This window comes from Lytechinus variegatus, chromosome 2, assembly GCF_018143015.1.
Source record: "Lytechinus variegatus isolate NC3 chromosome 2, Lvar_3.0, whole genome shotgun sequence".
Lineage (NCBI taxonomy): Eukaryota > Metazoa > Echinodermata > Echinoidea > Temnopleuroida > Toxopneustidae > Lytechinus > Lytechinus variegatus.
In genome coordinates, this window is record NC_054741.1 from 47,795,150 (window position 1) to 47,811,600 (window position 16,451).

The 16,451-nt window shown below is 35.3% G+C and overlaps 1 protein-coding gene across 4 annotated transcripts in view; it reads left to right on the plus strand.

Moving 5' to 3' along the window:
- Positions 1–16,451, plus strand: part of LOC121408207 (copper-transporting ATPase 1-like) — a 55,492-nt gene that overhangs the window by 21,049 nt on the left and 17,992 nt on the right. For all 4 annotated transcript variants that reach the window (XM_041599588.1, XM_041599589.1, XM_041599591.1 and 1 more), the window contains 10 exons: positions 1,935–2,101; positions 3,508–3,669; positions 4,743–4,822; positions 5,424–5,574; positions 6,441–6,674; positions 8,679–8,928; positions 9,706–9,830; positions 10,622–10,771; positions 11,990–12,187; positions 13,764–13,949. In XM_041599588.1, coding sequence (XP_041455522.1) covers positions 1,935–2,101; positions 3,508–3,669; positions 4,743–4,822; positions 5,424–5,574; positions 6,441–6,674; positions 8,679–8,928; positions 9,706–9,830; positions 10,622–10,771; positions 11,990–12,187; positions 13,764–13,949 — 1,703 coding nt within the window. The remainder of the gene's footprint in view (positions 1–1,934; positions 2,102–3,507; positions 3,670–4,742; positions 4,823–5,423; positions 5,575–6,440; positions 6,675–8,678; positions 8,929–9,705; positions 9,831–10,621; positions 10,772–11,989; positions 12,188–13,763; positions 13,950–16,451) is intronic.

Here is a 16,451-nt window from a genome sequence, read left to right on the forward strand (position 1 = left end):
CCCTCACCTTTTTTTTGGTTCCTTTCGGGGTCGGGCCGGTCGTTACGAGGCTGTAAATTACACATCATGGGTAAAATACCTCTTTCTTACCTTTCTTTCTGTTTTTTCGTAGTTTATATCAAGGTAAAGAGTAAACTTTTTTCTGCAGGTTGTCAAAAAATAGGGGGGGGGGCCGGGGCCGGCTCGGCCCCCTCCTGGATCCGCGCCTGAATGATGTCATAATCCTACAAGGGTTTTATTTAATTCCATTTCAAAACATGTGTTAAATAATTAACATTACAATTGTTTAATAAACACTTTTTCAATCCTCACATAAAGTTCATTGAAAAGGGATTTTGCAAATTTGTTTACCAAACTCATATAGGATGATGACATCATTGGCATATGGGGTTCATTCATTGCAATCATGCCTTGCTTTGATGAAAATCCAAATTTACATCATTTGCAAGGAATACCTACTGATTATCCAAGTGTTAACACTTATAGGGGAAGTTCACCCAGACAAAAAGTTTATTGTAAAAATAGCAGAAAAAATAATAAAAAATATTGCCGAATGTTTGAGAAAAATTCATCAAATAATTAAAAAGTTATTAGAAATTCAATTATTTGATTTGTGACGTCATATGCGAGCAGCATTCCTACATAGCGAATGGTAAAAAATCAATGAAATGTCATTTTCTCAGAAAATTGAAAATGGTTTTCACTGTAACTTTTGTATATCAATAGACAAATCATTTCACACCCGATCATGAAAAGAAAACAAAATTAAGTCATCAGGAACCATACAAAATTTGAAATTCATACATTTTATATTACATAACACATGGGGTAGCTGCTCGTTTATGACGTCACAAATCCAAAATTTTGAACTCTAATAACTTTCTTACTCCTTAACGGATTTCCCTTAAACCTTCACCAATAATTTTTACTATTTTTTCTGCTATTTTTACAACAAAGTTTTCTTCAGTGTGAACTTCCCCTTTAACACATACCACATAAATGTGGTATCAAGTTTTTTGGGAAACAATACTCTTTCCAGCAATATTGATTATGTGTTCATGACATATTTATCCTTAAATTGGGGATTTGTATGGTGTCAATTTTTATTTTTACTCACACGGTACATGTTTGTGAAAGTCAGTTTGTTATCATTGAAATAACCTAGAAGCAATGAATTAAATTGCGGTTAACGCTCTGAATCCATTTGACCTTGATTTCTTGTTGCTTTGCCTGCCAAGCCTCTAACAAGGTTTCATTTTGTCACAAACGTCTCCTTGTTTAAAAGGTGTTCATTTCATTTAGGTCTACATCAGAATGTGGTAAACTTCTCAGCATGTGAAAATTAATATGGGGATAAAATATTAGTGGTATTGGGGAATAAGTCCTGTAACATATTGCTCTGCATGACTCCCCCCCCCAAAAAAAAAAAAAAAAAACAAGACAAACATGTGTGATATGTTTTCCATGAGTTATGGCGAATTGAGTGTCATGTAAGAGGTATGCAACATAACACTCAAACTCGGCAGTTAGGCTCAGACGCTTATACATGTATGTACAAGCTTGGTGTTAAATGACAGTACTCCCAATATTTATGCATGGATTCTACGAGGATCCATGGTTTAAGCGAGCAAGAGGAATTCCTATTGTGTTTACATGTGTGCTGCTACTTCAACACTGTGGTCAAGAGAGACAATGTTTCTTTCTTTTCAGCCATTTCTGGATCTAATTTGCTGATAGAAATGATGAATATATATCCTAACTTAGTTTATCAAGATCATATTGTGAATTCAATTTCATTCCATCTGACAAAGTATAAAAATAACCAAGCTCCATATCTCTCCCAGAACCTTTTTTTAAAAATAACATTTATTCTTTCATCACTTCATCGCTTCATCCCATACATGTATCTCTGTTTTTATGTTTTATTATTTTAGGTATTGAAAGTGTGACTGTTTCTCTGATAGCTCAAAAGGCAGAGGTGAAGTACCAGGTTGCCACGGTAACCCCTCCAGAGATCGCAGTGATGATAGAAGACATGGGATTTGATGCAGAAGTGAAAGAGGAACAGAAGGCTAATGGGGAAGAAACACTGACTCTAATTGTAAGTTAAAGGTCGAGTCCACCCCAGAATAATGTTGATTTGAATGAATAGAGAAAAATCAAACTAGCAAAACACTGAAAATTTCATCAAAATCAAATGAAAAATAAGAAAATTATGACATTTTAAAATTTTGCTTATTATTCATAAAACAGTGATATGCACAACTCAAATGAGACAGTCGAAGATGTCCCTCACTCACTATTTCTTTTGTTTTTTTGGTTTGAATTATGCAATATTTCATTTTTTATAGATTTGACAATAAGGACCAACTTGACTGAATCATATAGTATATGACAATGCTCATTCCACATGTTCAAGGAGAAATTAATCGTTGTTTCACTTGACAATGAGGAGAAAAATATAATATTTCCTATTTCATATAATAAAATATAAAAGAAATAGTGAGTGGATGACATCATCAGTCTCCTCATTTGCATATCAACCATGATGTGGATGTGAAATTAAGCAAATTTTTAAAATGTCATAACTTTCTTATTATGCATCTGATTTTGATGAAATTTTCAGTGTTATGCTTATTGGATATTTCTCTTTTTATTCAAATCACCTTTTTTTTTGGGGGGGTGGACTTGTGCTTTAAGAATATTATCTCTTCTATCCCTCCACCCTCACATAAGGTGGTTTATGGATGCATTATGATTTTGGGTCATCCGTCCATCCCATTATTGTTCCCATTATCATTCTTGTGAAAACTAAGGAACTCTTTGATGGATAAACTTCAAACTTGATTCAGGTATGCATGCATATGGGAATGTCGATCATCAGATTTTTTTGTATCAGAGTCGAAGGTCGAAGGTCATAGAAGTCATTATTTACATTGAACTATCCTGATAACCAAGCAAGTATTTGAGGGATCATCTTCAAACTTGGCACATGCACTGTATGCATAATGATAATAATAGGCATTTATATTGTGCCATTTATCTAGAAATAATCTATTCCGAGGCATATTGCTATCATTATACAAAGTTCTTGTTTATGAAATTGTACATATATGGTAGATGTGTATTGATTTGGCAATAGCATGTTGGCGCTCATGCATGATATCTACTCCGACAAAATTCTTTGAGATCCCCCTGGACCCCTGTTCCACAAAAGCAGCAAGCAATTGCTAAACCCGAAATGACCAATCAAAGATCAATGTTGCATACTCATTCTGATCAAATTACTGCCACAGAACCAATCAGACTTGTTACAAATTTCTAATTGATTGCAAATCTCTATGTTATGGATGACCCCGTCCCTTAGTTGCTGATTAGTCATCATAACATGGGCTGTGCTTACATGCATGTAGACACTTTATATTTTAATGTAAAGCAAACCTCCTAGAAATAAATGAATATTGTCAATATTTCTCCTAATATTCTTTTGTCTTTCCCCTTCAACAGATCAACGGCATGGAATGTGCTTCCTGTGTAAATAACATTGAGAGTCTGACGAAGGCATTGGATGGGGTCAAAGATGCGTCTGTTGCCTTGACAACATGTAAAGGTGTATTTCGCTATGATCCGGCAACCATTGGGCCAAGAACCATCATGGATGCTATAGAGGTACTTGGGATTTCCAAAAGCGATTGGTGAAGAAATCTTCATCATGTGTAGAAAATGTGACCCTTAAACACATCTTATGTCAATCGTTCTTGCTCATCTTCCAAAACTAAATAGAAAAGGATTTTGAATGTATCAAGTCTCATATGAATGTTATGTGTACTTTAAAAAAAAAGTTTTTATTGGGTTTTCATGATTTTGTGTAACAAATCACATATAAACAATACAATTATTTGAAAATAAGAAAAAAAAGCAGCCTACACATTAGTTTACATTAGAAAAAGTACAGCTTATCAACAGATAACAAGTGATAAACATGTAGTAAAAGCAGTCACTTTGTCTCTTCTAAGCATTCGTCATCCCCTATAGTATAGTAAAGGCGAATGTATGTGTACTTAGGGAATAGAGAAATTTATCCAGTATTCAGTGTTATCATAATAGGTAGATTCAAGCAATGTTAAGATTAATACAAAGTTTTAAACTGATATAGTTCATGATATTAGCCCCATGTACATAAGATGCACCCAAAGGTTTAAGTTTAGTCAAAGATTAAACTCACAATATTTTTTTTTGGTTAACACTTATCTGTCTTTGATGGCATGGGACAGGGGAGGGAGGTTGGTCCCTTTCCATAGTTTTTAGTTATATGGATACGATAATAAAAAAATCTTGAAAGTTAGTTTCCTGGATTGTGCTGGACTTATTACTACAGGGGGCCATTTCATAAAGCTGTTCGTAAGATAAGAACAACTTTAAGAACGGCTGGTGAACCATGGCCAATGAATATACCATTTACCACAAGAAAGGATCACCGGTCGTTCTTAAAGTCGCTCTTAACTTACGAACAGCTTTATGAAACACCCACTTGGGGTCATCTTGACTCTTCCGGTTCTGTGATTGATAATCACTTGCTCGATAGTTTAATTTTAAAGAATAGTTAATTATGCAAAATTAAAGAATGAGTTATCATCATTGATATCTACTATTTGAACATGACTATTTCTAACTTCTTAGAATAAGCAACCATGGAGGGATAATCTGATACATGTGCTTTTTTCTAATGTTTATATTTTTAGGATGCGGGCTTTGATTGTGAGATCAGTACAGAAGAGAATCAGATAAACATGGCTAATCAACACATGAAAACCATCAAGAAGTAAGTCCTTTAAAATCTCTCTCTTGTAAACTATAAAGATTTACTATTAGCATTTTTTTGTTTCCATGATGAAACAACAATCTACACAATGGTTTGTGTAGTGAGCAGGTAAAAAATGCAAAGCAAATTGCTGGAGCTAAAATAAAATGTGATACTGACTGATTCTATAGCATTTTGTCGTCAATCAGATATAAATATCTCACCTTTTGAGCTTGAGTTATTGTCTAAAACTCCACAAAAACTTCAGTCTGCAAAGTTAGGTCACACTTTTTCAGAACGATTTTCCAGCACAGCATTTTGTCAATGATTTTATAGTTTATGGTCTTGCAGTCAATGTGGTAACTATATTTTTAATCGGTTTCGTATAAATTGTGAACAAATTTAAGCCTGATGAATAGTTTTGAAATGTCCGCGAAGTTTAGACTACCCATCATACTACCTCAAGTGGAGGACATCATTCCTAACTTCACCCACCTTTCCCTTTTGTTATTGATAGTCTTGTAATTCCTTTTGCTACCTTTAGGTGGAGGACACCATTCATCACCTCACTCTTCTTTTCCCTTTCTTATGGATAGTCTTGTGATTTCTTTTGCTACCTTAGGTGGAGGACATCGTTCCTCATTTCACTCATCTTTGGTGTACCAGCCATTACAACGATGCTCTACTTCATGATCTCAAAGAACCACATCATTGTCATTCCTGGACTCTCCCTGGAGAATCTCATCCTATTCATTTGTGCAACTATGGTCCAGGTATGGATATGGGCTACACATGATTCATGTTTTGGTGTTTATTTGTCACAAGCTGTAAAAGCCAGATATGGATGTAGAGTGACAGATCGAGGCCGGAGCACAAGTGATGAGGGCTTCTTCTATATGTCAACAATATCTCATTGAACATACATTTCAAAAGAAAATCTGCACCCCTTTATTTTTCAAATTTGATCTTTGTGCCCCTTATACTTAAAAATCATGGATTGCCACTGAGCTATATTTTCCCCAAGTAATAAATATCAAACATTGCCGAGTAATTTTCAAATACCACTTTTTTCTGCTAAATATAGCAGAATGGAGATGGGGGAATTAAATATTGGTTGGGGTGACATTTAATTTGACAAATTTGACAAAAAAAAGGAAAAAAAAAAGGTCTTCACTTTCAAAAGGGGGTGGGGGCACGCTTCTGTTTAACGACATTTTTACATGACAAATTTTAATTGTGCCTCTCAAAAGGAGGGGGGGCACAAGCCGGCTTTGCCCCCTTCCCCTGGATCCCAGTGGTACCTAGTCAAAAGTCTATGCAGTGTCATTTTGCAGGAATACCGTTATAAAGGCACTATGTATCTCTTTTCATAGTGGCTTTCTGGCATTCTCCATTGTTTTGGCAATGATGAAGTGTGAAAATTGGTAATGAAAGGCAGCTTGCATGATTTCTGCGTGAAAGACATGGCTCTGACTTTCGAACAAGGTACCTTAAAGCAAAAAAGTTTTGGATTATATTTCTAAAAAACCTTCTAGTTAGCCTAAATGTTGTCTGTTACAAGTAAATTGATTGCCATAGAGCCACCCCTTATATGATTTTAACTTGTGTTTTGTTATCCTGTATTCTTTATTTAATTTAGTTCCTGGGTGGCCGGTACTTCTACGTGCAAGCGTACAAAGCCCTCAAACATCACACTGCCAACATGGACGTCCTCATCATGATGGCGACATCGACTGCGTACGTTTACTCCCTCATCGTTGTCCTCGTTGCCATAGGTCGTCAGGAGCAGGGTAGTCCGATGACCTTCTTTGACACTCCCCCGATGCTGCTGGTCTTTGTTTCGCTGGGACGGTGGTTGGAACACATTGCTAAGGTGAGCCTCATGTTCAAAAGCCTGACTCATACCATGTGGTTGGCTACAACTAGAACATTTTTTGAGGAAATTATGATAGGATATACAGTGATGGTAAAATGTTAGTGAACCCCCACCAGAAAATGCACTCCTGCATGCTGAATGTTAAAGGGGAATGAAACCTTTGGAACAAATAGACTTGCGTAGAAACAGAAAAAAAAAAGTATAAGAATAAAGAAAGTTTGAGAAAAATCGGACAAATAATGAGAAAGTTATGAGCATTTGAATATTGCAATCACTAATGCTATGGAGATCCTCCCATTGGCAATGCGACAAGGATGTGTGATGTCACTGATGAACAACTTTCCCTTTGGTGGACTATAAAATACCCTCAAAATGTCTCTTTTTGCTTTTTCTAATGATGATACAAACTCTTTATCCATGATGTATTCTTGAAAAATATGTAATACATGCCCTCATGTAGAAAGAACACATGATCTATGGATAGATGTGATAAAAGAGGCAATTCAAGTGAAATGTATACTAAAGTAATGGGGAGAGTTGTTCACAAGTGACATCACACATCTTTGTCGCATTGCCAATTTGCTATCTCCATAGCATTAGTGATCGCAATATTCAAATGCTCATAACTTTCTCATTATTTGTCCGATTTTTCTCTAACTTTTGTTGATCTGTTTCTTTGATTTTTCTGTTTTCACACAAGCTATCTTGTTCCAATGGTTTCATTCTCCTTTAAACATAGACAACAATGCTACATTGTCCGGTGAGCCCAGAGAAGCAAACTACATTGCATGTAATATTTTATCACCCGACCTCACAAATAAATATCAAAAAGATGGCAGAATTTGCACACTTTTAAAGATCTTCATTTTCTGTGGGGTTCACTAACATTTTAGCACCACTGTATGCTTTACAAGGTAAATTTCTTCAAATAGATATCATGAATTGCTGAATGAGTAGGAATATCAAGATTGCAGAGTGATATGACCCATCTAGTTTCTATACAGTGACAAAGAGGTTGAGAATTGCAGTGATGTCCTAGTTTACCTGTGACTGGTATATGATTTGGACCTCTCTCAGACTCAAGTGCTGACAATTGAAAGAAATTATGATATTTATATTCAGATGACCTTTTTAGACCTCAGTCAGATATACCTTGAAATTCCATATCCAGTTGCAATTATTGCAATTTCTGGTCAAAATGATTCACAGTGAATTGTGTGAGGTGGGATTAAGAGAAAGTACTATAGTAAGGCTACCAACTTAAATTGAATTTGAATTGAATGGATTTTATTTCCTTTAAAAACAAATAACAAATAGATGTGAAATTGACAAATGAAACCGGGACGGTATCCCTACTCAGTAGCATCAATCATGGTGCTACTGGTCTACCGAGGGATCCCTGACAATGAATTTCTTGGTAGGAGTAAATAGAAAAAAAAGGAGTTTCCAAAATCCTAAACAAGCAAAAAAGGGAATTGATGTATGGTCATGTGCCAATGCTTAATACAAAATTGTTTGATATACGTAAAACAGTTCATCAAAATTATTTTCACACAAAAGGATTTTTAGGTGCTGGGTGGGGGAGATTTAGTGCTTGGCATGGATTAATCAAATACCCCAAATAATTTAGCAGAACTCTTCCACTGTAGTGCTGTTTAGTTGATAGGAGAATCACTACCATGGTAGGATACTACAGTATCTACCGGTAATAGAGGTGTGGATGTTCAGCAAGATTGGCAGTGGATTTTAGAAATCAATTTGCCTTTGAGAGAGCAAAATGTTGTATGGTCACATCTTAAGACTTGTCAAGTCTCCTACATTGTTGAACTTCCATGCATGCTGAATTTGTTTATTTTTTAAAGTCCTTTCTTATATAACACACAGCAATCCCACCCCAAGCCACAGTCCGTACCTTAAATCTTATGCATTGTATGTCTTTGAACTTGGTGTCTTTGAATCGTATTATTGATGATTTATCCCATCTATTTTCCATGTTTTTAGGCCAAGACCTCTGATGCCCTGTCTAAGCTCATGTCCCTCCAGCCAGCCGAAGCTATCCTGGTGGAACTGGGTCCAGAGAACCAGGTCCTGAAAGAGCGTCAGATTAGTGTGGAATTGGTCCAGAAGGGTGATGCACTCAAGGTGGTCCCGGGTTCCAAGATACCTGTCGACGGTGAGGTGGTTGATGGGATATCGTCGGCTGATGAGGCTCTGATTACAGGAGAGTCTATGCCAGTCAGTAAAAAACCAGGTAGGTACAGATCAGACATGGCACTACAAATTATGAAATTGTAGCCCTTCCACACTAGTGTACAAAGTCAATGGGATTAAAAAAATGAGATGTACTAGACATTTAGAAGCAGAACTCCCTAACGATTTTGACCAAACAATGTGTCAAAAGTATGCGCAAAATCGTTATTACCTACAGTTTCAAAGACAATCTACTCATATCACAAGAAAGAGATTATGGTGGACAACAGGGGAGTTCTTCTTGAAACTTGTCGGATAATGTCTACTTTTTCTGCCAGTTACCATGGTGGTGGTTATAGTGATGTTTTACCTGCTTGTTAAGGAAGCATGAATGCTTGTAAGTAAGAACCAGAAATCCAAAGGCTTAAGGTCCTCATCAAGGTACCTGGTAATGTGGAGAAATTGATTTCAAATCTTTGTGTTGCAAAGCCTGGAATTATTATTAAATACTTATACTAAAGATGATTGTTCTAACCAATTTTCTAGTATCTAAGCTTAATCAGTGATTGGTTGCAAATATTGTTGATAAGTCCTTGCTGTTGTTTCACAAACAGCTAAGTGTGACACATGCTTTTTATGCCAATGCGCTTGTGATATGTAAGATTACACGACTGTGCGCGTCCCGTGCGCATGATATGACCAATGCGGTAGTTCGTTACATACCGCACACAACTTTGATTTACGTGCTACTCTATTAAAGTCAAACTTTTTTTTGTGAAACACCCCCAGGATTCTTGCTCATAGCCGATGAATGATAATTGGTATTTTTATTTTCTAGGTTCCAAGGTTATTGGTGGCTCTATAAATCAGACTGGTGTTTTGATCATGGAGGCTACTCACGTTGGTAAAGACACAACTCTGGCTCAAATTGTCAAATTGGTGGAAGATGCACAAACTTCAAAGGTAAGAGAGTAAAAAAAACCCCCAAATTTAATGTTGTTCAAAGATAATATACTCTTGTTCTCTGTGAAAATGGTGAATACTAAAGAGCTAACTTCACTTGATGATGTAGAAACATTCAACTTTGGAATATGTTTAAACATCTTATGTGAAGTGACATTTAAATACTTTGCACTCTAAATAGACCTTTTCTAGCCATGGTTACATGGTGATCATTAAATATCTAAATTGGTTATGAGTAAAATAAAAAGAGAAGACTTTGAAGAAAAAAAATCATCAGAAATGCAGCCTAATTGGTCCAAGGTAATCGCTGTAAGTACTATAGATATGTAGATTACTTGTTTGTATTTATTATATGTTTTTGTTGAATTATTACTAAGTTATTATTTTTCAAATAATGCATTGCTTGTATACTTGTAATACTCAATGCCACCATCATTTTGATGTCTGCTATGTAGACTGGGGATGGGGTGGGGAGGATGCTGCAAAAATGGTTTTTAAGTTTAATTTTCTCTTTAACCGTGATTCTTTATATGAAAAAATGCATTTATAAAAATAGTAATGTTTTTTTTAGATAGTGTTATATAGTTTTCCTTGTTTTATTAGATTAAAAATAAACGAATGAAAGTTCATTCATGAAAAAAATATTTTGCAACAATCATCACAAATTTTGAAGACACGTTTGTGATGTGATCAGTTAATTTTCGATAAAATACAGCGCTATGCAGGAGTCCTACCCCATTTGCCGACCGACTCAATCACATATCTCATGTTCCGATTGTCTTCCACTTCAGGCACCAATTCAGCAGATTGCAGACAAGATATCAGGCCTTTTTGTTCCGACCATTCTCTTCCTCTCTATCGGCACATTGTGTATCTGGATAACCATTGGATTCGTGGACATTGAAAAAGTCCCTATATACTCCCCACCTGCTGAAAATTCTGTAAGTTTCTGGTGACAAATATCAAGATCATAAAAATATCTTGATTACAGATTTGACACTAATAGTAAGAGTGAAATATCTTCTTTGATTTGAGACCAAATACATAGTAAATCATTGCATAGCAGATAACAATAAATACTGAAGTATGTCAGAAACATACCAAGGTAACGCAGAAACTAATATGTGAATTCCAATCCTTATTCATTTCGAAAATTAGTTACATAATTAATATAAAATAAATGCTAATTAGGCACTCCTTTCTTAAGAAATCATGACCCATTTTCTGTGCAATTTGGTTTTTACCTCAATATTTCAAACTCTCCTTGCTCATATATGCATGAGCCTTTCATATTATATTAGGTAAATGAATAGAAAAAGCTTAGTTTTATTATGACATGAATGAATATCATTAACTATTAGTGGAGGTGCCGTGGCTGAGTGGTCTAAGGCGCCTGGCTATACATGGAAAGTCCGGAGTTCGATCCCCGGCCGCGGCACCTATGCCCGTGAGCAAGGCATCTAATCTACAATGCTCTTTTATCCTGCTTTGAAATAAATGGAAATGCTATATGCATTATTGGTAACTAGGTGTGCACATGTTAAAAAAATATATATATATGTTTTTTACGTATACTGTTAAAAAAATAAAAAAATAATTATTTGCTAAAACTGGAAAAAATTAAATGCACTGTATCGTCAATATCATATATTTTCATGGCAGAAGAAAAATGGTAGGTGCCAATAGGCGGTTTATTTCCAATTCGTCTAATGCCAATTTGTCCAATTTGCAACTCGTCTCCTATCATTTGGTCAACCATTAGTTCGTTAACTCACAACATGGTCTACTTTCATTTAGTCTAATGCCATTCCGTCTGATAACTAGTTGGTCCAATAGCCATTTAGTCCATATTCCATTTGGTCTAATTGGACTAAGTGTTAAATTGTGCAAAATGGATGAAAATGAATTGGACATAAGACCAACTGGTTATGAGATCAAATGGTCATAGACAAAATGGTGATTAGACGAAGCGATGATTTGGACCAAATGGTTAATACACCAAATGGTTGGTAGAAGAAATGCTGATAGATGGAATGGCATCAGATTAATTGAAAGTAGATCGTGTGTGGACAAGTTGTCAGTAAACAAATTTGCAATTTACTCCAATGGGCTACATTCACATACTAAAAGACGGTCATTATTCTTATATTCACGTTCAGACTGAAGAGACGATTCAGCAAGAGAGGATGGAGACCATCTTCTCCTTTGCATTTGAGCTTGCCATTGCCGTCATGGCGATTGCCTGCCCCTGCGCCCTAGGTCTGGCAACCCCTACTGCTGTGATGGTAGGCACCGGGATGGGGGCACGGAATGGAATCCTCATCAAAGGGGGTGAACCCCTGGAAATGGCTCACAAGGTACAGTCTTCTTTTTTCTGTATTCTTTTGATTGGTTTTGACGTTCATTTAATTCATTCAATTCATTGAATAATGATAACTATGATTGCTTTTGTTGAGCTCATAACTCTTTCTTTATCAGGAGTCTCTCAAGAGCTTTACAGTAATGCAGCATAACAAACCTGACTTAGGAAGAGCAGCTGTTTGTTTCAAGTAATGTTTTTCTGCCAGGTTCTCATTTACATCACCTGGGTTGAGTGCAACATGTCTTTTCACTGAAAAAAAATCAGATTTTCAAAGTTAATTATTTTTCTGGACCTTAATTTTAGTGTGATTACTGATACTTTGAAAAAAAATCATAAAATTTGATCCCTAGGGGCCAAGGGAGAGGGGTGATTGCTCCCCCCTTAGATCTCGGCTGCTGATCACCCAAATGCTACAAAGATTTGTGCAATTGTAGTGTTTGATGTATTCTACAAAACTAATTATTGCAGAAAATATTTAGGGCTGTTTTAGGGTGAAGCTAATTTGGTGACATTATCTACACACACCATTCATGTGCAGGTGTAAGTATTCAAAGCTGAAGGGCATCGTTTTTCTATATCCATTCCAATTTTCTCAATTCTTACTTCACATCTCAAGCTACTCAAACAATTAATTTGTAAGCGTTTAGTTATATGTAAACTTGAAAACAGATACAGATTTAAGTGAATTTGAACTCTGTCCAAAATGCCCTTTACCACAAGATATGAATAAACGTGTTCTTGATCGGTCTTTTTACTGTCACAAAGTTGTTGAATGTTTATCTGTGGTAGACCATGCACATATCCAGCATCAGATCCTACAAAGCATTTCATGGGCCCAATGGTCTGGGGACAATAGTGACTCTATTATGCTTGTGCATGGGCCCATAAATTTCTTTGTCATAGTTGATACTGGATACACTAGTGTAGTCTGCCATATTTAAAAAAACCTTAATTTCTTAATTGTATATCAGTTGAATCAATATTGTATTTTAAACATAAACAAAATAAAGTGCTGTATAATCTTGCCTCTATGATCAAAGATAAAATATTGATACATTAGAAATCCTGAAAATTATTATATTGAAGAATGTAAAAATGCAGCATCTTCCTTCTCTTTTAAATTCAAAGGACCTTGCAATTGGAATTCTCTTCCCTGTAATAACAAACAAATTTCATATTTTAATTCCTTTAAATCCAAGCTGAAAAACTTTCATTTCAACCATCCAACATCTTAGTTTAATTTATCCCATCATATTTCCTAATTATTATATGTTTATTTTATCAGTACAAGTCTTGAATTTTATATTTTACTGTCCACAGGGACTGCCTCGACAGAACATTTGCTTTGTTCTTTTGCAGTTTCCCATTTCATGTTCATTTTATGCATGTACTGTAAATATCCTTGTACAATCTTTGCCTACTTAAAAATCTTACTTGCATCTTACCATGTATCTTTGTTTCTTTATGTATTTTTTTATATGCTCAATCTATTTTAATGGACTTGAATAAATAAATGAATAAATGAAATGAAATCTTCCTTTTGTTTCTACCTTCTCTCTTCTACACTACAGGTTAAGACTGTGGTCTTCGACAAGACAGGCACCATCACTCACGGTAAACCAAGGGTCATGAGGACCAAGCTCTTTGCTGATGGGCTGGACACCATGACAGAGGAGGAATTCTTGGCCATATGTGGAACAGCAGAGTCTGGCAGTGAACACCCTCTTGGGATGGCTGTCTTGAAGCATGCAAAGGAGGTATGGACTGCCACTCCTCCTGTTTGTGGGTTGAGGGTTCAAATCCCATTCGTTGTTGTTTCGTTTTCTCATATATAATTTATAAAACGTAATCTTCCTGTAAAACAGCATATGGGCCATTCCGGTTAAGGAGAGAAAACGGCAAGGTCAAAATCAAGCCCCTCCCCCAAAAATATATATCAACTTAGGAAATTTGTAGTGAAAGAATTATTATTCACTAGTCCCATAGAGATAGCAGTAATAACTTCAAGACACAATTTTTTTTCATTGTTGAGAATTTTACGATTTAAGTATGAATTTCTCCCAAAAAATGTACTGAAAATTTGGACAAACAAAATATATACTTAAACAAACTAGAATAAAACAAAAATAAAGACAAATGTGATGGAGTTGGATTACCATAAAGAAGTCTGATGTGTATGTTTGTTGATAATTCCAAATAAATTGTTTACATGTTTTACGTTTCAGAAATATTGCCGTTTGAAAAACTAGTATTGAGACGTTACCGTGTCCGTCCCCTGATATTAGATTCATTAATCTCTTATCATATCGAGCCTTTAAATGATCTTGTCATTCTTAACCTTATCATATTATACACTCATGTGGACTCTTTCAATCCCAAATGGTATGATCAGATATTCCATGCACGAGAGATATGAAAATGTAATTTAAAAAATCGGATATTTTTGTCCGTCCACTTCGTAACGTCCCAAATTTCAAGTTTTTACCAAACACACGATATGAGATTCATCTCAAAAGATCTTGAGCATGTGCGCCGGTCAACCCTGTTCATACACATACAAAGTTTTCCATATGTGTTTCCAGTCACGTAGTCCCAGGGTGAAAAAAAGCATGTCCGTCCTCTCAATCTGTTTGCCGTAACGTCTAAACTTTTGTGCTTTGTCTTGGGTGATTGTTGTGTTTTGGTGTTGATTTATCGTATTTTGTCGCGGTGTGTTGACTGATTAGTGATATTTTTCCGTCCTACCATCATTTCTAAACGTATTTGTAAAGATATCCAATGATTTTCTTTCTTTATTAGAATGTAAATTGCATTTACTTGAATATATGTTTTCAAAATACGACGACCTAAATATTGATGATTATTACAAATATTAAGGTTAAATCTACGTAATTCTAAAAAGGACCGGGAATGTAGTAATCAAGAGATGTAGTCTTGTTGGGAGTTACATTCTGAACACACAAATAAAAGAAATTATATATAGGTAAGGAGATAATCCGGAAAATTTTTCAGATATTATGACGACGTTACTCATTTAATGTGGACATGATTAGAGGGTGTCCACCGTCGCGTCTCAATCTAAAACAGTTTACTTACATGCATAATCGGTACTTTTATTGAATTCTGATCTACAATCATATCTAGTTGGCAAGATTATCAAATTCTTATTCTTCATAATGCTGCAAAATAAAGCAAGAAATTTTCTTACCTTTTTGCCATGCTTCACCTTCGCTAGGACGTTATTCTGAATCACAAAGACATGTCCAATATTTTATCCAATAACGTCCAAATTGTAAAAACGGCACATCGTACATTATCTACTCTTTTATGGATATAAAGTTGTATTTCAATAATAAATCTTACGACTGCCCATACCTTCCGAGATACTTAAAAATGTTTTATCAATTTTTCATGTATAAAAATGATGTAAAAGGCATTAGAACGAACTCGACGTTATGATTTTCATGAGGACACTGTAGAATTAAATGTCCGCAATAACGTCCTCGTAACAATGATATATTTTACCGTATTTAGTTTTATATTTATTTAAAAAACATATCAAAATCTTCTAATCGTTCTCAGAAAAAACGTTTAAATCACAATCAGGCTTTACGTTTATAAAGTGATCACCGTACATGATGTTTATGGTTGCTCTCTTAACTTTAGACGTTATGATTTTAAAAGACAATGTTTTCCGTAACGTCGCACGACTTTTTATACCATAATTTGTTGCTGGTGATTCTTTAGGTTTAGGTGGTTATTTTATTCACATGAATTCATGAAATAGTGCTCTTACAAGCAAATTTGATGTTCTGTTTTAGATTAAAAAACTATCAAAAGATATAAAAACTAAAAATTAGACGTTACGACTTTGACGATGGACATTGCCAAAAATATATCGCATATATAATGTTAATAATGCTTGAAATTGTCTTTATTTTCATTTTCTTTTTACCTCGCAATAAACTAGTATTCAAGAGTTGAAAAAAAAAGAAAAATAATAATTTAGGCATGCAGTATCAAGCGATGCACGATGAGACAAGTGTCCTTTTATGACGTTATTTATTCTTCTTAATATTCCACAATGTCTCATAATAATCCAGGATTTTTGGAAAGTGGCGGCTAACTTTTTTGACATCGAGGGCTGCAAAACGGGAAGTGGGGGGGGGGGGTCGACCATGCAAAAAATCACAATCTGATTTTTTTTCTGATGGGATAAAGCCATCCCAGCCCTCCCCCCGTTCTGGGACCCTGTATCA